Source organism: Plodia interpunctella, chromosome 7 (genome assembly GCF_027563975.2).
Source record: "Plodia interpunctella isolate USDA-ARS_2022_Savannah chromosome 7, ilPloInte3.2, whole genome shotgun sequence".
Taxonomy (NCBI): domain Eukaryota; kingdom Metazoa; phylum Arthropoda; class Insecta; order Lepidoptera; family Pyralidae; genus Plodia; species Plodia interpunctella.
In genome coordinates this window covers 6,846,115-6,870,514 of record NC_071300.1, presented here as the reverse complement: position 1 = coordinate 6,870,514, position 24,400 = coordinate 6,846,115, and the positions used below count along the sequence as shown (strand labels likewise).

Genomic DNA, 24,400 nt, shown 5'->3' with positions numbered 1-24,400 from the left:
TATGTATATAGTTTATAAACATAATGTATATAGTTTATAAATATAATGAGAATGAGGAACCCAAACCTTCCTCAGGAATCTGTCTATCTATTAAAAAAACCAGCATAAAAAACCGAGATCTAAGTGTACATAGAGACAGACAAAAAACGAGAAGAAATTTTTAAAATCATGTAGTAATAATGTTCAGTGGTTCGGTCTATAATTCTACATTGATATGTTTGCTATAAACAGTTATGACTGATAAGCCAAATACCAACTTAAATGCCCTACTCGCTTTCCTTTCCAATCTGTCTCTGCAATAAAAAGATATGCGGTATAAAAAAGAAAAACATTTCCATTTCTATTCGATGTGACTTAGTAATCGGCACATTATCTTGGCTGCTGATAGACAATAATAACATTCCCAAAGAGTTGACGTCATGCTGGCGTCCTCACACGTATCCTGTAACGCAAACTGTAAATACATACACACAAAAAATAAATCTCACAGCAACCAATCCAAATTGCACTTGTCCGGTTTTTATATTATCCTGAAGTTCACGGAAACTTAATCCGGAATAAAATGTCATTTTCATGTTTGTTGCGGCTATATCTAGTGAGATAAAAATATTCCATCCAATCATATCATGTTTAATTTTTCCTTAGCTTTGATATCACGTTGTTTATGGAGCGAAATTGCCCACCCATTTATATACATAAATAAATCGTTACCATGTTACTGTTTTGATAACAGGTTCAACAGGCAATTTTGTTCATGTCATGTATTAATTGGTCAATATTTCAATCTTCTTTAACAAACGGCTAGATGACAAGGACAGAAAATAGAAAAAAATATTTATACTTTAGATAAATAATAAATAGGTATATTTTAAGATCATTGTGACAATTCCTACTAATTGTAATATTGCAGCTGAATCACTAGTTTATTTAAGTCCATTTATAAAGGAATAAAAACATTTGATAAATAAACTCAATCACCGTAAAAAACTAAACTTCTTTTAACAATTTTCATTAAAAATTCTTCACTTTAATCGCTGTGCTTAAGACGAACGTGTGGTCTGAGGGCCAATTTTAAATGAAGATTATATCATATGGGACAGTGTTTTACGATAATATGTTGTAATGTAAGCAACATTATGTCACTTGTGCTTGAATGGTTTACAACTAATAACCTGGCTTTAAACACAGACAAGACCAAGTGTATTAAGTTCTCTCTTTCAAACGCACCCCAACTTGATATTCCTTTAGTAGTTAATGGTATATATATATAAGTATATATATTTTCCTTTCATCAGCACTTGATCACAATCATAATATGTTTCAGTATACCTTTTGACCATGTACTTTATTGTGTATTTACATGTTATATTACTGATAAAAAATTATACATAAATTTATATTTAAAAAATGATAAGCCCTTCTGGCTTAATAGGGACCAACACTGTTTGAATGAGTTTCTTTCGGCATTTCTTCTCAGCAGTGATCGTTCCGAAATGCTAGTAGTTTGTAGCTTTGGTAAACATAATTTAATTTAGAATGTGACATGAAAAAGTGCCTGTGAAGGCTTAATTTCTGAATAAATGATTTGATTTTGATTTTGACCCGCAGACGACACTATGAGGACTGAGAGCCTTTCGTAAAACATCGTAACTCGCTTATTTGGCTATCACAAAATCTAATTTGTAAAAAATGTTCACTAAATCCTAAGCATAATTTCATAGAAATTCAAGAAGTGGGCCCTCAGACCACACGCACATATATCTTTCGAATTAAATTAAAATTTGTCAACAACCATATTTACCTACAATAATTTACCTTTTACTACTTCTAAAATATGGCTGCGACCACGGCGACTGCAAGGTCGTTAAAACGATGGCAACATTAAATAAAAAAGTTCATGTTAGGTCCCGTTAATATAAATGTATTTAAACACGAAAGTTTTTGCTACCATGCTATTTAACCTATAGGTACCGACTCCACGTGATTAACAATATCTATACATCTATACATAATTAAAAATCTTATTACTTGAGTTATTTAATACTTATTTTTTTATTAGATATCACTATTTTATCACTGACGGTAAATTTTTCGTTTTGTTTACAAAACAATAGTAAACACAATTGTTTATTACAGTGATTACTAAATAATCATTGCGTAATTTTTATAGCTGTTATGGTTTCGTATCTTAATTAGAAAAAAACGAAACCTACCATCTGCAACATTAACGATTCATAAAACTAGTATACATTTGAACTTGAAGGTTTAAGCAGAATTTGATAGGCCTGAGGGGCCTGAGTAAAAATATTTATCTCATATTAACATGTTCTTGACTCTTGTTCTTCTTTGCGTTTAAATGGATTTGTTATATATATCACAAATGCTTTTAACTTAATTTTGAAAATAATGATAAAATAATCTCCTAATAATCTTCATTGCGTGTTGACGATTCTAGAAACCGAAGCAACTATGTATTTAACTCCAAAGAGTTAATAAAGCAAGGCAGTAGATGCCCTTTGGGGCATGCTCCCTGTGCTCTAACTCCTGCACTTGGAAAGATTATTAAATCTCCCCAAGTGCAGGAGTCAGAGCACCTATAACTGTGGCAGTGACTCAATAATGGTCTGGGAAAAATCTGATTTCAATTTGAAATTGAGATGCAAACATACTATCACTTACATTAGGTTATCGTTCTATTTTTTGGCTCAGCTCTGCCTGGCTCGTATTATATACAGAGTCGAGCCAAAGTACAGCCAAGGGTGTAGCCGACTTTTGGCATTATCTGTTTCTCCTTGTAACAACACTGCCTCTCTCACCCTTCAAATTAGAAACACATCACGGCAGAAATATTTGGCTCATCTGTGCGTGTTCATTCATATTTTTATTTACTGTAACTTAAGTTGCACAAATCGTAAGTTCAATAGATAATATGTAGACAAAGGGACAAAATTCCTATTTCTGAAAACGAGTTAAGTAGGTAATAATAATAAATTGAACAATTTTTATTTACAACAAATTTTATTTAAACTAACCATATATTGTTGCATTTATAAAATGGCACATTTTAAGTATAAATCACGAGAATCATTTGCTGACAAAAACTATAATTTTCCTTATATCTGACCTATTATTTGTATTATTGTATCACAGGAGCTAAAATAAATACTAACTTACTTATACTTTTAAAAATATTTGTAATTCATGACAACAATTACGGCAAGACAAACCTGAAGTGTTAATTACTTAAATTTTGAACATAAAATTAGTTTAAGCCAAGATGTAGGTCGTATTTAAGTTAACGTTAACTAGGTAGTTAATTAATCGTCTTCTGACAAAGTGTTAGGCTCTCTCTTCATAGTAACTTTAATCTGTTGGATAAACAGGTTCAACTGCTTGGTTAGTCTGAAATTAGCTTTGTATTTAGCGACATGTGCTAAGAACGTGGGGTATAAGTATGGTAGTATCTCGTGGTCCAGTGTGGGGAATAAATGATGAAGGGTGTGGTCTCCGAAGAAGGTCATTACTTTGAAGAGGTTTCCATTGATGTCCGTGCGGTCAACGACCGCGTCGACTTCGTGAATACCCCAATCCCGAGTGGGTTCTCTGAAATAATGATTTAAGTCAAAATTGGATTGGCATTACTAAAGTTCAATTTTAAGATTATAATATTAAATCTGATACATTATATACGGTCTGCTAAACTGTTTTGTTTGAAACTATCTGCATCAACACGTACTTATATATTACAAATATAATATATATAAAATACAATAACAAACATATTATTATTATGATAAAGCAATTGTTATATATGATGGCTACACAACTATTCAACCCAAACAAAAAGTTCATACATATGTGTATGCTCAAACGTAACAAAGCAAACTCTTGAATTAAATAAGACATTAACAAAAAACAAAAAAAAACCTCAGTTCATCGCCATCGTGGAACAAGTCAGGATGATGATGAGCAGCATTGGTGCCAATCGTGAAGAAAATGAAGCTTGCAGTGCAGTTGACCCACAGCCATAAAACAAACGTGTCGATGAAGGAGTGACTGCTGAAGATGTACATCCAGACCAGAGGCAGCAAGCCGAGCCCTTCATGCCAACGGTAATGACGCTTATAAAAATCTTTCCGAATGAAGTTTAACGCCAACCTAATAATAATACAAATATATTTAAATTAATTTCATATTTATTCTTCAGTTTTATTTTAATTTAGATAAGTTTAAGTTAGTTTCTTTTTATTATTTTAAGTTTAGTTTATATGATTGAAATGTATATATGATTTATTTCCTACAAACTACATTACAAACATATGATATAAACCATATCTAAGGCCGCCATTTATTGTACATTTTAGTTATCTTGTTCAAATTTGTATTTTGTTTTGATTTAATGTGATAATATCATAAACAGTTAATTATGTAGAAAGTAAAGAAGTCATACCTTTTCAAAAAGTTAAGTATAAATCCAAAAGGGAATATTATCAACTCGAACAAAAATGAAAAGTATCCGTAAGACGGTGTGTCTCGTCTCGGAAGCCAAAAGACTATGGGTTCGAATCCACTAATTTCTAAATCCATAAGAGTATTAGGGTACAGGTGGTGAGAGAGTGCATGTGAAACTCTGAAATCTCTGAAATTAATAATGACTATGATTATAAAGTTTTAGAAATTAACGAATCAAAAAGAAATAATAAACTAATTTAAATTTGCAGTCATGAGTATAATTTGGCTAAAATTTGGTTGCTAAATTAGTTGGATGGAAAACAGTCACATCCAGATCCACATAAATCATTACCTATAAGACCACAAGCCAATGCTGAATAGATACATCCGCCAATTGGTTTTTCTATGAATATAGTTATGAGCTGCCACCATCACCCAGGCCATAGTCAAAGACGCAGTTAACCAAGCTACTGTCACAATCCAATAATTTTTAGCCCAGGACGTTATAGCCGATGATATTAGAAACGTTAAAAACAACCCATCAATGATTTTGTCAGTATTCGATCCAACACTTTTTGGAACTCTTTTCAATTCCTCCATCACAGATCTTTTTAGGCTTTTGTAGAAACCGTCTTCTTTGAACGTGAAAGGAGAGTTCCTTGGCGTTTTTGCTGGATGCACGTAGTATTTTTGCAACATCTTATCCACTGATGATGATAAATGATGACTCTCAAAAGCCTCCGTAATATCGGTGCCCTGAAAATAAAGTGAAATTGACTCGATATATTTCTATGTTCATAAAACTTTCATATAGGTCGGTAGTCATAATTTAAAATTGAGTGTGTCTAGGAAAAAGTTATGAATTCAGAAGTTTGCAAATGTATCGAGGAAAAGGTCAACATATAAACTTTGCGATTGTGTATATATCTGCGTCGTAATAGTTTTGTTTTATTATAGATATTATCTTTTTATATAATATCAGAGTTTTGTAGATTGTTTTCTTTCGATCTCGTGAGTATTTCACAAGAAACCTGATTCTGAATTTTTTTAATAGCTCAGTGCGTGAAACTGTTCCTCTTCCTTTTATATATTTACTTCTTTTGTTTTCTAACTATATAATTACTTTATTTATATCGTCCTACACCTTAACAATCCAATTCATAATTTTGATTACCTTGGTCAAGTCCAACCATTCTGCGCCTCCAGGATGTTTATTGACAAACTCACTCAGATCATAGATGCTATCATGGACCCTCCACAGACCTTCAGCGCCATCATCCATAGCCTTCCCAGTCAACCATTGTACAGGATCCCTTAAACCTTCGTCCCTAAGAGATGGGTACTTTAATTGAGGAAAACTAACATGTGTTTTCTTTTCCACAGCTCTTTGATGAGCAATCTCTAAATATTCAGCACCTTTAGGCGCCATTTTAAAAAAATATATTTTTCTTCTTGAATAAATTGTCAGACCGACTCGTCTGGACAATTTAAATTTACTAACTTACTTTTTAAGCATTACATATTAAAACGTGTTATGTAATTGATAAATAGAATGTTTTAAGTTTACTGATATATTTGTTTTCATAACATGAGCATAACATTGACAGATAACGAAGTTATTATTGTAGAAAACTAGCTTTATACTGGAGGTTCGTGTGTACTTCTTCATTTAATAAATTATTAAATACGAGTAGGTACCGATATATTACCTACATACTTCTTATTTGCGTGTCGACGCTTCTAGAAACCGGAGCCACTCTTGCTCCCTGTGCACACTTACTCCTGCATTTGGGAAGATTTAATGTTGGCCACCAATAAAGCTGTGATTGTGGTTCACGACTTGCCTGAGAAAATCTAATTTCTAACACATACTTAATTTTGAAATTGAGATGCAGACAGAATTTACACGTTCATCCCTTACGGCTACCGTTCTATTTTTTTGCTCTGCTTTGCTTTATTTTATCTGCCCCGATATACAGTTTCAAGCCAAAATACATCCAATGTGCAGCAACTTTTGTCATTAGATATCTTGTTACAGTAACAATAACATAGCCTCTCTTATCCTTAATATCTCCGGAAGACATCAATGCTGATAATGATAATTTGCTAAACTTAATCGAAATTTGCTCAGCGCGCCATACGACTAATAAACATACAAAAATCATTACTTTCGCATGACATATCTTAAACTATTTTTATTCATATATTTTAGATAACTCGTAAGTATTTATCAATCCCGAAAAATCTTGTTTCTGCTACCCACATGGTTGAAACACATAATCCTGCTACGTCAGTTACGTTACGTAATATATTTGTGGGTAGACAGCAATTTTCACAATCATTCTGGAATTAAGACATTATTTTGTAATGTCTTTAATTTACACCTATTTGATGCAACCCCAATTTGCCATTAATTCTAATAAATATGTAAGTAAAATTGTTTGTTTGTTACCTGTACGCACCTGTCTACTTTATTCGCACGTAAACAATCTTATTGTAATTTCGCGGACAATGGCAACCACATTAAATTGAAAAAAGAAAACCACATTAAATTGAGAGCAATTATATGTAGCAGGCAAGGCAGGATATCCATACTCTTTTTTTAAAGCTTATTTTATATTTATAAATCTTTGCCTTTATCCTGCCTTGCCCTAACTGGAAAAGCTGCGGGTAAAATCTAGCAATTATTATCATTATTATCGAAGTAGTTTACAACCTATAATATAGTTATTGGACCTACAAATGAACACTTAAAAAGTAATGAAAGAAAATAACACAATCGCGCATCACGATCATGACAAATTTTATTTTTATATCTTTACTCGACTCGCATAATTGAAAAGTAATGTTCATCGATTGAAAGAGAATCGCCCGCGACCATGTGCCCTTGGTAAAGCTCGTCCGTAATTCACAACAAGGGCCTGTCGAAACAACACAAATTACCATACCATTTATTTTCGGATAGGATCTGGTACAGTTCACAGCATATCAATTATGGCATGGCTAATATGGTGGTAATAGTGAAAGTTTGAATTAATTCCCGTAAGTATACGTGCTCTTGACCATCAACAGCACATTAAATAATTAAATAATCATTTTAATTTTTTTAGTAATAACTTAAGTACCTATAATATAAAAATTAATAGAAATGTCAACGACCTGTGTGTGTATGTGGTGAAGTTAGACTTAAGTTTACACTTTAAGACCATCAAGACTAGATCAAGAATTACAATTAAAGACATTTACATCAAGACTACACCCACAGAACAATACTATACCAAATATTTTGACCAAATCCTAGGGGAACCGCGTACTTAAATTCAAAGTAATCCAAAGTATCAGCTACCTAAATACCTTGGCCCAACCTGAGAAGAAGTAGCAAACAAACTCACAAATTTTTGTCTTTACAATATTATTAGGAAATTGTTCATTGAGCCTTCACCATTCAATATTACATTTTATCGTCACATTAAACGTGAATAAAATAAAGGGTAGCATTAATCATGATATTCCGACAATCAACGGAAAAATTACAGTCTAGTATATTATTTTTATTAGCCCATATTCGTGCCCTGCAATACTCTCCCCTCATTTTCATTACAAAACAACCAATGATACAGAGTTTAAGCGTAATTTCGGTATATGTACTTGGTGACATAATATGTGTTTTTGTCTTACTTTTATGGGATTGCACCGCCAACTTCGTGGTTAACTTTAACGTGCGCAAAAAAACTCAAAGTATGCCATTTTGTCTCAACGTGCATTAAATAGTAAATGTAATTAAAATACACAGTTGTATAAATTCTGTCGAATTAAGTCGAATGTAATTTATGGTAAAGTGGAAAATAAACAAACACTTATAATGTTTTCCTCATCATTTCTCATTTTCTTTGGGAAAGTAAAGAACTTTCCCAAAGAAAATGATGGAACCACATGACAAGATTTAGGAGCTAATAGGCAACAATAGCATTCTCAAAAAGGGATGGCGTCAAGGAAATAATACCTATCATTTAAATTATTATGTTATAGGTTAATTTTTTAAGCTGACTACTAAGCCCTGGGCTTAAAGACAAAAAATGGGAGTAAAGGGTTGTAGAGCCGCAGAAAGTTAATATGTACCAAGTTTTGCCAGGCAGCTTTTCTTCTATACTTTTTCTGTTATACACCTTCAGTATACTAGCCTGAAGTTATCAGCACATCGAAGTAATTCATTCTCCACAAATTGGCTATTCATCCTCGCATAAGCATGAGTTATTGAGGCACCCCCATTTCCTAGATAAACATCTTTAACCCCGCGTATTAAATCCACAACATTATTTTTTTTTTAATTATTACTTAGTTCAGTTTTTAAGGTCTATCAGATATTGAATAATACAGTGATTGAAATAAGTTTACATTCCTACAAAGATGTAGAATTCCGGAGTTTAAATAACAGTGATTCATGTTTGCGTGTAGTTATAAGAATACTATCAGAAGCATAGACAATACAAAACCTTTATTGTACAAATTAGTTTATAATATATGATGTAAAAATTATCACACATAGCACATAATGTTATGACTTAAATAGATAATCATCCTTCCTTATCCCTTCACGGTAATTTTCTTTTTCACTCTAGCTTCATTCAATGCCCCAAAGCCCGGGAACCGTTTAAAACAATAACTTTTGAATTTTTGAATCTTATGATTTTACATCCAACCGCCACTACCATCCTGCTTTTCCTTTTATCCTTTTGTCACCTTATGCGATGTTTAAGGACTTATAATAGCAACATTAGATTTTGAACCACATACAAATCTACTCGGAAATAATATTTAATAAGAACGAAACACACAAAAGTTGACAGACTGAAAACCGAGTAGCATCCGTAGCACGAAGGTGACTTTAATTGAACACGTACGAAGGCTTCCCCTTATAGAATTAATTGTGAGCCTCCCGAAGAATTTGCGTGGAAATACTCACATATATGTCAAAATATATTCCATGTATTTTCATTATAATACGAAAACAAATTCTGCTACGTAATCTCTCTCTCATCTTCGCATTTTTATGGTTACATCCGGAGCTGTGACACCGCAGAGTCCGGGGTCAGCATAAAATGAGAATATGAGAGCTCCAATAGTTTGCTGAAGTAAATAAGTATTTGTACATAACTAAAATAATACGAGATTAGTATTGCAATCCTAGAATAGGACCTCTATTCTAGGATTGCAATACTATTCTACTAATTATTTACATTGTTATGTACAAATACTTATTTACTTCAGCAAGCTGTTGAAGAGTTTCCTCGTTGCAAACTGATCCTGGATAAATAATTACGTAACGCGTATCATAATAATAAATGTCCTACGCTCCATTTTCTATTTCTAGGATACTCGTTACGTATATCGTTTTATACATGTATATTTTTTAAAATACGTAAGTACAAATATGCGAAAAACTCAATTTGATACATTTTCATTTTGCTATTTTGCTGATTAGGGAAACCTGTCGGAAACAACTCTTAACTAACTTTAGGCTCGATTGTTCAAGTCGGCTGTTATGTGTAATAACAAAGTTTAAGAACTTTGACGTTGATATGTTCGTAACGAGCGTATTGTCTGTTTTGTTTCAGCGAAACCTAAAAGCCGAGGTAGGTATCGCAAGAGCGTAGATAAAACATTATAAGTGTTCGTTTACTTTCCACTTTTGACATAAATTACCTTCGACTTAATTCTACAACCAACCAGTCCAATGCACATAGCATGAAATACATTCATAGACAAAGAAACCTATAGAACCCATCTTATTTGCCATTTCCTTCATATAAGGAAAAGATGTACGTATTACAAATACAGAGAAGAAACGAGACAGAGTGCTGATGTAAGATTGCATTTGTATAAGATTAGCCGGGTTCGGCCAAAGTTGTATAAAAATCTTCAATTTCATTTGTTACACTAAAGTTTTATTTTAGCGGACATCTAATGAACTTAGGCGATTTAAAATTCCCTTTCCAAATTCTAACTCCTTATAGTCGCATTCGTCATGGCTGAGGTGAGGGTCGTGGTCTACACTATCACTACCAAACAATAAGATTTGTATACAAACTCACTGAGATTTTTCGAACCTGGGATCTTTCGAACACAGGCTTTTTATCTACTGAACCAGGTTCGCTTCGATATCTTCTTCGCATCTAACTTTTGGGAGCAAAATAATTCATCTCATCCTTTCAAAGGCTAAGCAATCTAGGACAGTTAATTAGAGAAGGCTCCGACCTCAAATTTATTACAATTAATTACGAAATTGTACTACAGCGGTCTGCCAAATAAATTGTTTCGTGTATTTTCCGCTGAGACTTGTTAGCTTGTTAGCGTATTTGAGGAGTGTGGTTTTCATCCCAGAATAGGGTGGAATCCACGCTCTGTTATACAATACCACTCCATATCCTCTGCGAATATCCCATGAGGATAAATATATACCTTCAAAAGTGATAAGTGAAGGTTTAAGAGCGAATGATCAAGAGTTCTAACCGCCCTAGGCTAATTTTGATGATGCGCTCATAAATCAGGGATTCCTAAACATTTTATATGTTTGCAGATCATTTATTTATTTGCGTTTCGTTTTAAAAATATCTTGTATGTGTGAATATTTTAATTCAGGATACAATGATGCTAGATCAATAGCGCATGCGAATAGTGCGTCCTCTGATTTCTGATCTTCGCGCCCCAAGCAGCAACCTAATTAGCCTAGAGGTTAATCAGGCCCTGGGGTTGGTGAGGGTTGACATGAGGTAGGCTGCTGGTCATAAAAGCACAGTAGAATATTTTTAGGTGGGGCCACGGCGTTCCAACCTCCAGATTTATTAGCTTGTAACAAGAGAAATAGTGTCAGTTATCTCATTTCACACTATTTTTAGTCAAGCCGGTTTTTCATTCCGCATGGTGCAGGCTAGAGCTGCAATAAATGTTTTTCAAGCGGAATTGATTATGGCGGCCGGCCAGCGCAGGTGGTGAATTCATGATTCTAGTTTTTTTTTTTCAATGTAAATGTGTAACTTATTTTAGAATACAAAAAATGTGTACAACCATCAGCATAAATATCCAAAATTATTACAAATTCGTCATTGTCAAAGTCAAAGCAATCATTCAGGTATTATACCTTCCCTTTTTGACGTCAAATTTTATCTCTTTCTCTCATTCGTACGTGTTCCTGGTTACTTCCTTAGCCACTGAGCGTCGGAGCCCAGGATCACATCAAATTTGAAATAACACAGTAATTTCTCAAAAAGCTACTGACATTATTGAACGATTACTGTTGGGACAAAATGCAGAAAGAAACTGATTTAAACAGTTGGCCTTAACAAGCAAATATGATATATCATGTTATGCATGTGCGCACACGTGTAATCCTTTCCCCCGTAAAAAAATCGAGACAGGCTTGAATAGATAAGAATTTCAATGCCAAATCCCTCGGATATTTTTTCATTTTGTTGATCTATGGTATAACCTAATAATGAAAATAATTTTGATTAGAGGAAAAGTCTGCAATACGGAGATAACTGTGGGCTGGCACTCTCCGAATGAAAGCAATTCTCGAACTGGTCCAAGCAAAATTGTTTACCCCTAGAATTATGGCTCTGAAAAACTTGGCAAAAAACGGGAATTTGCAAACCTCGCATTTTAAAATACGGATGTAATCTCTTAATTAATCCGTATTCCGGATCGAATACCTGCTGCGTTTATGATACAAAGCTTTGATAAAATTAAAAATAGCTTTGCTTTCGTCTAAATCAAGTTTCTGTTTAAATTTCGAAAAAAAATATATATTCATCAAATCTGTGCCGTTGTTAATTACAAGGACAAGCGTGAGATATACCAGTCAACTTTGACGTTGACTTTAACCTACTCGTCGCTGACGTTTAGATAAAATGGCGTACCTACTTTGCATTTTTTTAAGTTAAAGTAAACGATATAGTTGACTGCTACACTCACGCTTAGGATCATTGTAATTTTAACTTAACTACGTCACAGATTTGATAAATTTATAATTTTGTTCCACTCTTAAATTATGTATTCTAAAATTTTTTTGCAAAATATGAATATTTTTTATAGCTTGTATTTTGCGCCCCACTGCTGGGTAAAGGCGAATAATACTGAGCCATTTGTTGCCAACCACGCTGAAAGCTGTCTAAATCATCCCGCCATATAAAGTATGAAATATTATTATATATTATTATTAAAAATATCGATGAAGTTATCGAATAATCCAAATTATTTTGTTCCTTTCATAGATCGAATGATTTACACAATATATTATATACGTAAGTGAAAGTATATAATATATTGTCTCTTTTTCTATATAAAGTCTATATGAAATGTAAAAAAATATAGAAGCGCATAGAATATAACAATATTAGGTATACCTGTAAAATCCGAGTAATCTTTTGCAGGCCATGCTTAAGCCGATTAGGGTTGTAACTTTGTGATGTACGTGCTGTCACTATGACTCGCTGAATCCCTGTATCCAGATCTCATAATACATTTAATATATAGTATTATTATACTACATATTTTTAGGAAAATAATTTAAAAACGCAGAGTTTACTTACGCACGAACATTTTTTATTTTTTACATAACACAATCACAATGAAAAAGGAGAATAACGTTGTATGAAGGATTATGGATTTTAAATTGAATGGGAAAAGATGTTGGGATGGCCGAAGAAGAGATGGATGGAGTACATTAAGCAGGATATGGCTAAAAAGAAAGCAACAAATTGGTTGACATCAGACAGGGAGAAGTGGAGGAGACCAACATGCTGTACCGACCCCACATTAAGAGGGGTAAAGGTAGTCAGATGATAATGATAAATACAATTAAATAGATGCCTGTGTATTTTGGTAATGGCGTCGGACACAGAGAAAGGCTATCGATAATGAATAGTTTGTAAACTAATAAAATATAAATCAATATTACCAACTCTGAAACATAAATGTATTTTATATAGATAACGTAACATGATGAATATATTTTTAATTATATAGATTAAATCAAATTCATATTGAGACATCTCAGTGTATTTTTTAAAAAATATGCAACAAAATATCCGTTACAATAAGTATAACACAAAGTAACCCTACGTGTTCTTTTAGAATTTTAGCGGTTAACAAATAGGAAGTGACTAACAAGTAGAGCTCAACAAGCTGACTTCTTGACACTATAAGCCGCTTATAACTGACTACGGAACCGTCTTTCAGTCTTTCCACAATATATTTACATTTATTTATTTTGGTTTATAAATGAAGTTCTAATAAAGGTATTGTGCTCACTGGATCCTGAAGATTTGAAGCCAAAGCAAAAAGTGATTAGTGTAAGGTACACTAATTCAATATGAAAATTATACTTATAATTATTAACATTACCCTTTCCAAAATAAAATTATATACTTAGGTCCAAAGATCTATAAATAGTTTTAAGGAGTGGAGTCGATTTGATCTAAACAGACAATATAAATATGTGAATAGATATGTGAAACGATGATTTTTTGCAACGCTTTGTATCATGTTCAGCTAATATGTCGTGATGTTGTCCTAGAGCGTGATTTTTAGGATGAGTTTACGTCTTTTTTTAAACATAGTCAATTTAAAAAAAACACTTTACACCTTACATTAGTACAACCGTTTTTAATATTCCGTCTATATTATATTTTTTCTAAGCTAAATACCTACTAAAAACTCGCGTCTAAAATCCTATTTCAATTCGGAAGCGGCGATTTCTCAATGTGAATTATAATTATGGCCATCTTGCGTTAAAATGAAGACGGCTCCGGGGCAAATGGTTCGTGGCAACGGAGCCAACTAAATGTGATTTCACTGAATTTATTTACTAACTGGCGACGTTTTTAACTTGTAGGGTTCCCGGCGTATAAAATTGAATTCATTCCAAGTTATATATTTAATTTTGCGGAGATAGTTGAAGTGCATATAGTATAATATACACATACGTATAATTCTTCACGGATTTTTTTTTGTATCTTTCTTAAGTTACAATATATAATCTTCTTCTTCTTTATAAAATAAATTTATTACAGACATTGACATATATTGACAGACATATTAACGAAAAAAAATATAAATACAAAAACATGTGTATAAAATGTACTTACGACACGCAACACTTTGTGCGAGACAAAGCACTAAACTTGTATCGAATCCGATAGACACACATTATATATAAAATGTCAATGAACACTTTTCAGGAAAATTTTCTGTATCATTGTAATAGCCTCGACACGTCAATAAGAATCCGATTTCAACCAAACTTGGTTATATGGAGTAAACAAGCAACTGAGCATTATTTCAAGAAAACTAAAAAATGATTTACCTAAAATACATATTCATTTAATACTCCTCATCAAATCTCGAGAACAACGACGGCAACAGTAATTTAAGTGTGGGTTGCATCAGACAACTTTGACGTCAACTTTAACCTACACAGAACAACGCAAAGTACGCCATTTTGTCTAAACGGAGTGCAGGTTAAAGTTAAAATCAAAATTGATGCAACCCATTCTAAGGTTGCATAAAACAAGTGCTCGTTTTGCCAAACAAACAGTAGAGCCAAAGAGTAAATAGTAATCCCCAAATTGATTCGAATTCGCGGTATCGAGCTAACGTTAACATTTTGTTAGTCGGCCACATCCATTTACTAAAGTCGGCCGCAGGGACAATCTACGAATGGAGCCTTGGTTGCTTCTCTTGATTTAGCGTGTGTTGATTGCACGATGAGCTGTTTTACTGGTTGTAAGTACACTCTAGGGTTTTAAGTGGTATTAACTGTGGGTTTACCATTAGACGTAGTGTTGTTTATATCAAATTGTAACTAAGCAATTGAGCGAATTTTAAATCTTTCATCAAGTTGATTTAAATTGTAGATTTGTCGCATTTATCTGGATTAATCAGCCACTTAATTGGAAGGCTAGCATGTTCATTAAAGACCGTAAAATCTCATATATGTTTTTTCAATAAATTGCAATTTGACACACAAAATTCACAATTTTATTATTTATTTATTTACTTCGACGCCCGATCTTTATTGAAAAAAAAATCAAAATCTTTGTATTAAATAAATCCAATAAAACGCAAGCTTGTAAGCGTTTATGAACCTGAAATGATACTCAACCGTTCAAGTTAATTTATCTTCGTGTAATCTGGTTGTAAGTGCAGCCCGCAGGCTCTGGAGGAACTAATCTCGTCACGGGCGTCTCAACTTGCGGTCGGCACTTAGTTTACGGAAATACCTACCACGAGGTAGGCTTCAACTGGGATACATATATTAGGAACTAGTTATAGTCCGCAGCTCCGCCCGCATAGTAGCCTATGTTTGTCGGGTTTATTACTACATCTATATAATTACCTACATATATAAATTTCATCAAAATCAGCCCAGCTGATTAGGCATGATAGCGTGACAGGCAAAATGAGTTGTTGCCTATGATTATAATATCATTAACTATGTCTATTCCAAAATTAATCAAAATCGGCCTAGCTTTCATTAAAAGCGTTTCAAAAAAACAGAAAGAAAGTACGAAAGATTAGATTTCTATATTGGCATATGGTAATGTTACAAACTTCTGAGTGCATGAAAATTAATGTTCAAATTAAAGTATGAAACGTTGAGTCTTCTGGGATTTCAACAAATTTTCGAAGCTCACGAATGTAAAATTTATGTATTTAGGGTTAGCACACATCTTCACACAATAAAAAAATACTACAAATATTAAATAATAGCAAGCATGTAATTAATTTGATCTTCGACACTTCGACATACAACAGATGACACAAGAAACGGTATAAATTCAATAAGTATTATTAAATGTAAGTAATTTATTAAATGTAAGTACATAATTTGATACCTTTGCCAGATTTGCATGAGATTAATAAAAAAAATCCCATAGAATTATTTCCGTCATCCAAAGATTTAAATTATCCGATTAAGAGATTGGGAGGGACGATTTACTTGGCGATTATAAAGTAAGCAATTAATGTATCTTCATTTTTAAAGAAATATAATCGTTCGTCTGTAGGAGTTTCTCATGCAAATAATATTTTTTTTCTGCTTGGAAGGTACCCTATGTCCTACTCCGTTTAAACTAAAATGTATGCAAAAGTTCTGGAAGATTGGAAGAGAGGATAAAGCATGAAGCGGCAACAAACAATCTCACTTTCGCATAAATTAATACTAGTTTAAATTTATTAATTTGGCCGCCCTCAAATAAATTATTTTTCTTCCAACATGAGAGGTATCCTATGAGCTTCTCAGTACTCCTAAGATGATATGATGAAGTGCCAAAGTTCTTATAACTACACGTTAGTTGGGATAAGGGTTGCACCAGTCAAGTTTGACGTTGACTTCAATCAAACTGCGCGACGTATAAACAAAATCGAGTTGCATTTGCGTTTTTTACTTTGGATTTTTCTGTGCTGGTGTAAGTGGTGGCGCAACCCATTCTTATTCAGATTTTTCAAACTTTGTTACGTTAAATGTTAGGCATAATTTTAAAAAATCTTCGTATGATATAGGTAAATACTTATCAAAAGTTCTAAATAAAGACACCGTTTCTTGGTAGTATCAGTCCGCCATCGAGCCTTAGCAAAAGGATAACAAGGTTAACGTTGTCATCGACGTGAAAGCGAATTTAATATTAGGTTATGTCGATAGAGCGACTCTAATGGATGTCAGTGGTGCTAGTGTCCGACACTTAAAATTTACAGTCGAATTGTCTTGAATATTAAATTGAAAGCGCTTTACTTGCTGATTTATTTTCTCATCTTGCTGTCCCTTTTACATAACTGCTCAAAAAAGCAGAGTTACGTTTTATAGCATTCGTGTAATTATTAAGTATGTGTATAGTTTTTAAAATTCTAGAATGGGAAGCTCTAAATAATATTTATGAAATAAATGTGAAAAATATTCTTAAATTTCGTACGTTACAAGTGACATAGGTTATAATAGTATTTTATTTTATTTGTATTTCAAGTCATTTACTCAAAGTCGAAAATGCATATGATTAGCTGGCATATCACACGCATGTGTATGGAATTTTTCATAGGTTCGCCAAAATAAATTGAACACGAAGTCAGGTAGAGGGATAAAATATTAACACATCCATAATGCCGGCAGATGTCGACGCGAACGCACGAACATTGCGAAGTTTGTATGAAAGCTTTTATTTACCGCAATGAAAAATCACCAATGTATAACGAATCCGCCTAAGTTCGGCAAACTGTATCGCGATAATATATAGCCAATAAAAAATCTAACGTTATACCTAGATTTCGAACAATAAAGGGAAAGGATGAACAATACCATTAATTGATTTCTTATTCCAACTTGTCTCATTAGATAGCTCATTATTTACTCTGTTTATCATAAACACGTTATCGAATGGTGACTTGTTAATATAACCTTAAACAAATCATTTGCAAGATTAGACGACTACTATTTACGAGTCATTCTGTTTTCTATACTCACTTAGTTCAGGCGGTATCAGTGATATTAAAACTATCATTATCTACTGTAAGTTTATTTTATAACTCTCATAATAATTAGTCATTATTGGATAACGTAGTCATTTCTAGAAAAAAACACTAATTTATCACTTATTACCACCATTTAAGTCAACCATTTTATCTAATCGGTTGCGATGTGCAGGTTAAAGAAAATGACAAAGTTAACGGATTCAACTGTGGGTAACTTTGTATTACATTGGTGGATTTGGGATTAAATTCAACTCCCACATATAGATATGTGCAATTCAAAAGTTCTATTCAGTTTATACCTAAATAGAATTTGGATCAATCATTGCATTACATTTTCCAATGGAAATGCGAAAAAAATCTAGTTTACATACTTTTTTTAGATAATGCCACCGCAAGAATCAGATTGGACTGAAATAGCTCAAAAAAGAGTAGACGAGAAAAAAACGCACGTAAGCTTTCCACAGTTGAAATATCCTTCACTGAGAGATGAACTGATAAGAGATCCCTTGAACTGGCTCCAAGGTAAAGCAATGGATGATGGAGCCGAAGGGCTATGGAGGGTTCACGACAAATTATATGACTTCAGTGATTTTATGAAAAAACACCCTGGCGGTGAGGAGTGGTTGGAACTTACTAAGGTAAATTAAAGTAATATAAATAAGTTATGTTTGCGCATTGAAATTTTTCATGTATTTAAAAGTCTAAGGGTGCAATCGTCATATTTGACGTTGACTTTAACCCGTGCGACGCTGACGTTTAGTAAAAAAGGGCGCACTTTTGTTTTTTTTTCTGCGCACGTTAAAGTTAATGTCAAAATTGACTGGTGCAACTCACCGAGTGGGTTGCATCAATCAATTTAAACTAAACTAAGCTAACTTTAATTAACCGCACAATAAATAATAATCTACTTAGCTAAAATATAGAAAACATTAAATCTAGGTATTTTCTCAACGAAGCTCTTCCCAATTTTAGGGCACGGATATTACGGAGGCATTCGAAGCTCATCACATCAACCCTGCAACAGAAAAACTACTGAATAAATACTACATCCGTGATGCCTCCACACCACGGAATTCACCCTTCACCTTTAAAGAAGACGGTTTCTACAAAACCCTCAAAAAAGCGACTTATGAAGAATTGAAAAAAATACCGAAAAACGTATCCAAAACGGCAAATAATATAACTGATGGACTGTTCATATGTCTTTTGATAAGCTCTGGATTCGCATGTTGGACAAAAAACTATTATTTAGCAAACTTTTGGTACGTTCTCGCCTCTGTAAGTCTTGCCCTCCTGACTGTGGCTTGTCATAACTACATTCATAGAAAGACCAATTGGAGGATGTATTTGTTTAATATGAGTATGTGGTCTTACAGGTGAGTCCAATTCCTTTGTCCAGAATCAAGATTGCGAAGATTTGAAAAATTTGAAGAGAGAAAAAAATTTATGAAACTGAAATTATTCAATCAAAGAAATTGGCACGATGGTAGTATTTGTTAAAATTCTATTTTTACTTCATCTTTTTACATTAGTTCTGAATATTTTATAGAATTTCAGCCTGGCTTTGATACTTTTTTTTTTCTATTTTTATTTTTTAGCAACATATTTTGATTTCTTTTGGTTTAACACAGTACAAAATATTAGGGGCTCCGACATCGTCCACTATCACGTTGACTATAGTCCATTGACAGATCAACGCAAAATAACGTGCTAAATCTATGGAAAACGAAACACAACGGAACGGCAAAGTTCTGCGTCGACAACTGAACATTACTGAACAATGGGGCATGGCTTATTGACGATGTAATATTTTTATTATATGATGTGTGATTGATGTGGTGATTTTTGATTTGATTGTGATTGATTGGATCTTGGTAGATTATCCATATACGTATATTATATAAAATATAGTATCGTTGAGTTAGCGTTCCATAACACAATCTACTTAATTAGTTAACTATTATTTCTTTCAACATTATTACTTATAACAGGAAATAAATAAATTGTTTGCGATTGATTTACTCAATGGAAATATTTGTTCATGTAGGAGTCTCGTGAACTGGATAATAGTTAGATAATGCAATGACTGTGGAACTTTGCTTGGCCTTTGAATGCGTTTATCAACTTTATCATTGTTGGTACATCATTCATCACTAGCTGTTGCACGCATCTCCGTCTATGGCAAAATGTGTCGGGTTCGTTTGTCATACAAACTTTCTCGCCCTTTTTTGGACATTTGGAAAAGTATTAAATATTTGAATTCAGGAGCTACTTATGTGTATACCAAATTTAAACTATGTGTACACTAAATCGCCAAAATCAACTTTGCGGTTTGTGAGAGTGTAATAAACGGACAGATAGAGAGACTGCGCTAATATATGGATAAGCTGCTATTTTACTTCCTGATTGTCAAATTATCTACATGGATTATATCGCCTTAGATGTCATATTGACTTGATAGATGTTTGCATTTTTTTAATTTTCAGAGATTTCCGCGTATCGCACGTAATATCGCACCATCTTTACACGAACACATTAATGGATTTGGAAATCAGTTCACTGGAGCCGGTGCTTTTCTTCAATCCTAGAAAAAATAAACCTCTCCACGCGAGATTTGGGTTTATAACAGAATTATTTCTGTTCCCATTTATATTTCTCCTCAGCTTTACTAAAAGGTGAATTGTTATACAATTTAAATTTATTAGAAGCCGTGAAAGGAGGAATGAAATTCCTTTGAATACATTTCAATTACGAGGTGGGAAAAGAATCAACGATAACTTCGTTATTGTCAAGGTTTATGAAAGTTTATTTTAATAATAATATATATTTTATTATTATACCTATATTAATATGATAAAACACGATGACTTCTTTACATATATTAAAGAAGAAAAAGGTAAAAAGGAGAGGCCCAGCAAAACCAACAGATAAAAGAAAAAGTGAGCGTCGTGTCGTATTATTAAGTAGTGAAGGAATTAGCTATGAAGATAGAGCAATGGAAGGAACACCAACCACAAAAGACTCGCTTTTAAATTACATGATGATAGATGGTGGACCTTCTTATATATATAGCTTCTTTGTTATGTACCAAGAATGGAAAAATTGGGAATTATTCAACAATACAACAAGTTCTCCTCCATAGACGTATTTCTCATGGCTTAGGGTCGTCGTGATTACGTGGGATATACACAGCGACTTTCTTGGCACAATTAATGGAGTGATTTGCCTATGCCTTCTCCGTTTCACAAATGATGATAAATTATGTCATTGTGAGTGCAGGTTTTCTCACGACGTTTTCCTTCATCAATACAAGAAGTAGTAGAGTACGTTAGTAGAGAATATATTTAGTAGAGTAATTTGATCCCGATTAAGTGTCCCAGATATAAGTACATACTTATGTCATGTAAAATTTGTATTTGATTTTTATTTGATGAATTAACTTAATTTCTACATATCTGTACAATATATTGTCTGTTTAGGTACTCGTATACCTAGTAACTGAAAGATAAATTGGAATCACAAAAATCGAGCTCCTTTTGACTCCCGTACCCTTGTCACTCGTTTCTGGCTCACTTAATAAGGTTTCAGTAGGTAGGTCCCCATTTCTTTAATATAACTTAAAGAAAATATAGAGGTAAGATGTCAAGTCATTTCACAATGAACGGATTTTTGTAAAAACAAATGGGTTTTTTTTTGGTCGAAGTGCACACGTCAGCTACATCCTTAGGGATGTATATTATTTTCATCTTGTTTTTAAATTCTGTGGTTAAGTAATATCTTTGATAATTGTCTTTTTGTAGTACCTATTATTTATTACATAAATCAAGCAGTTTTGTAAATTGTTTTGGTAAATTATTGTTTGTTTCGTTCCAGATTTCTTTCCATATTCTTCCGTGCAGGGTTTTTCACAAAACATTACCGGTGGCATGACGCCATTGGTTTCCTCTTGCCGACATGGATGTGTCTGGTCAGCGGGTCTTCTATCACACATGCTATTTATATATGGCTGTATATAAACTGTACTGGAAGTCTGATATTCTACTTGATCGGTGTGAATGCGGCCCACCATCACCCTGATGCGATCAAAGACGGTGACCAACCGAAGTTAGTTTTAATTCAAGTTTTTTTTTTTTGTTACTTTATAATGGTAGTACGATACCACGTTTATAAGTTGCCTCGGCAAAGTTCGATCAATAAATTGCATAAATAATGCACCCATAGACTTACGTTAACCTCAAGTTCGCCACCAAATAAAATCTTATGAAAACATCAATCATTAAAGGACATTGAAGTTAAAACAAAAATTGCAGAAACAATTAAAATTCAAATTAGTTACTAAATATTAGTGGTTACAAATTATGTGTATAAAAAGGGAATGAAAGATTTAAAAAACAGGAAAATATGACAACATTTAATTGAAATTTATATTTATAAAATAAATATTATTTAACAAAGAAGTTAAAGTATCCTTACGATTTTCAGGTCTGAAACACCAGATTGGGGTTTACATCAGGTAGAAGCACTTCTCGATCGAAAAGACGTTAATGGCAACACATTTGCTGTGTTGACATTATTTGGCGACCACACCTTGCATCACATGTTCCCTACACTTGACCACTGCGTACTTAAATACTTAAAGCCTATTTTCCTAGAGCATTGTGAGCGGTACCAAGCTAATTATAGGGTTTCTACGCAGTTTCAAATGGTTCTAGGTCAAATAAGAGAAAACTTGCGAACGGAGTTTAAAACTATATAATTATAAGGCATTACGGATAATCCACTTGCATTTTTACATATATTCAAAATGTTGTGAATCAATTGGGAATGTTTTATAAATTTAATGTTTAAAAAAATAAAGTTAGTTGGATTTTTTCTGTTTTTTTTCTCAGCTTTGCTTGGGTGAAATTAGCCTTTTCTTGGGTAAAACCATTATGTATGAAATATGTGCACTGTTTATACTACTGTTAGTTATTTTTGACTGTGATAGTAGATAGTGGACAGCTTTGCTCATAACTTCCACAAAAGCTGAAATCTCAATTTGTCCTTAATGTTAACTAACGGTTAATTGGGTTATATCATAATAATGTAACAATAGGCGAGATCTTGAACTCTTAACAAGACATAAAGGACGTCTATCTTGACGGCCTTTGCGAAAATTTAAAAGGGGAATCAAAAATTGGGCAATATTTTTTATCGCTTCCAAAACAGTACATCCAATAAAACTGGATAAAACCGGATGCCAGCGCTGCCGGTTTTTTTTACAGCGTTTGACATGAAAGGAGGTTTCCCCACGCTATGCATTGTGAGCTAACAATAAAGAAGGCTTTTGTTCCTTTACATCAACGCCCAGGCTTCACTTGCACTCTACGCTTTGTTTATTCAAGGAGACTTCCATAAAACTTATTACATTTCCAAATATTTTTTTACTTGAAAATTCAAGTAAAAAAATACACAATAATCAACATTTTAAATTTTACGATTTTAAATTTAGTAAAATTGATGGTTTCACAATCTCAAATTATTCCTAATCATAATTTGCTTTCATACCTTCATCATGATAATGATAAACCATTTAATCAAAAGCATTGATTCTATTTTTTTATTAATATAATATAGCTAAAACATTAAATATTGTGGTAGTTTTTAAATCTGTAAACAAGTATGAAATGAATCGCAAATATGTTGCGCCAATCACAAAATGATTACATAAACCAGACAAAAGCTTCGCTAAGTATTAATATTACGTCAATAATACTTACAAGCAAAATTCATAGCTTGTGAAATTCGGAGAAATACTAGGTAGCGAGTTCACACTGAGAGTGCACTGAATGCTAAATTTAGGCGCGTATTCGCCGGCTGCGCCCTGGCCGCCCGCCATAATCAATTCTGCTTGAAAAACATGTTATTGCAAGCGCAACGTGCACAGCCGCTTGTGAAAAAACTATGTATAGTGGGTTATCAGATATCATCTTGAGTGTGTCTCCTCGTGTCAAATATTTAACAACGATCCTACAAATATAGGGTGAGCTGCACCTGTCAGGTTTGACGTTGACGGTATGTTGCGCGCCGCTGACGTTTAGACATAATGGCGTACTGCGTTTTTCTGCGCACGTAAAAGTTACTGTCAAAGTTGTGTAATACAATCTACTCACACTTGTGACTCAATATAACAATACACGACGTCATAGAAAATCAAAGAAATTCGCGACGTTTATTGCAGATCCAGTGTAAGTCAGCCGGTTTCCGAATAGAGTCTATAAAATGGTTTATCAAATGTCACCTCTATTGTTGATATTGCATCCAATATTAGTAGAAACTACAATTAAATATTTGTATCATTCGGTAGTTATATACATTAAAATAAAATAAAGCATACATTAATAAAAACAATATTTTTCTAAAAATTTAAACCGACTGACATTGAAGA

At 33.2% G+C, this 24,400-nt stretch overlaps 2 protein-coding genes across 2 annotated transcripts; one reads left to right on the top strand and one right to left on the bottom strand.

Annotated features, from left to right (window-relative positions):
* Positions 1-2,999: 2,999 nt before the first annotated feature.
* LOC128671433 (cytochrome b5-related protein-like) lies at positions 3,000-5,952 on the bottom strand. Its single transcript, XM_053747881.2, has 5 exons — positions 5,627-5,952; positions 4,805-5,208; positions 4,451-4,639; positions 3,928-4,158; positions 3,000-3,603 (listed from the first exon to the last, which is right to left on the bottom strand). The coding sequence occupies exons 1-5, from the start codon at positions 5,879-5,881 to the stop codon at positions 3,318-3,320; spliced, it is 1,365 nt and encodes a 454-aa protein (XP_053603856.1). The 5' UTR covers positions 5,882-5,952; the 3' UTR covers positions 3,000-3,317.
* An 11,931-nt stretch (positions 5,953-17,883) lies between these two features.
* On the top strand, positions 17,884-22,845 carry LOC128671432 (cytochrome b5-related protein-like). The gene is made up of 6 exons (XM_053747880.1): positions 17,884-18,010; positions 18,354-18,611; positions 18,946-19,349; positions 20,460-20,648; positions 21,847-22,077; positions 22,456-22,845. The coding sequence occupies exons 2-6, from the start codon at positions 18,357-18,359 to the stop codon at positions 22,727-22,729; spliced, it is 1,353 nt and encodes a 450-aa protein (XP_053603855.1). The 5' UTR covers positions 17,884-18,010; positions 18,354-18,356; the 3' UTR covers positions 22,730-22,845.
* Positions 22,846-24,400: the final 1,555 nt, after the last annotated feature.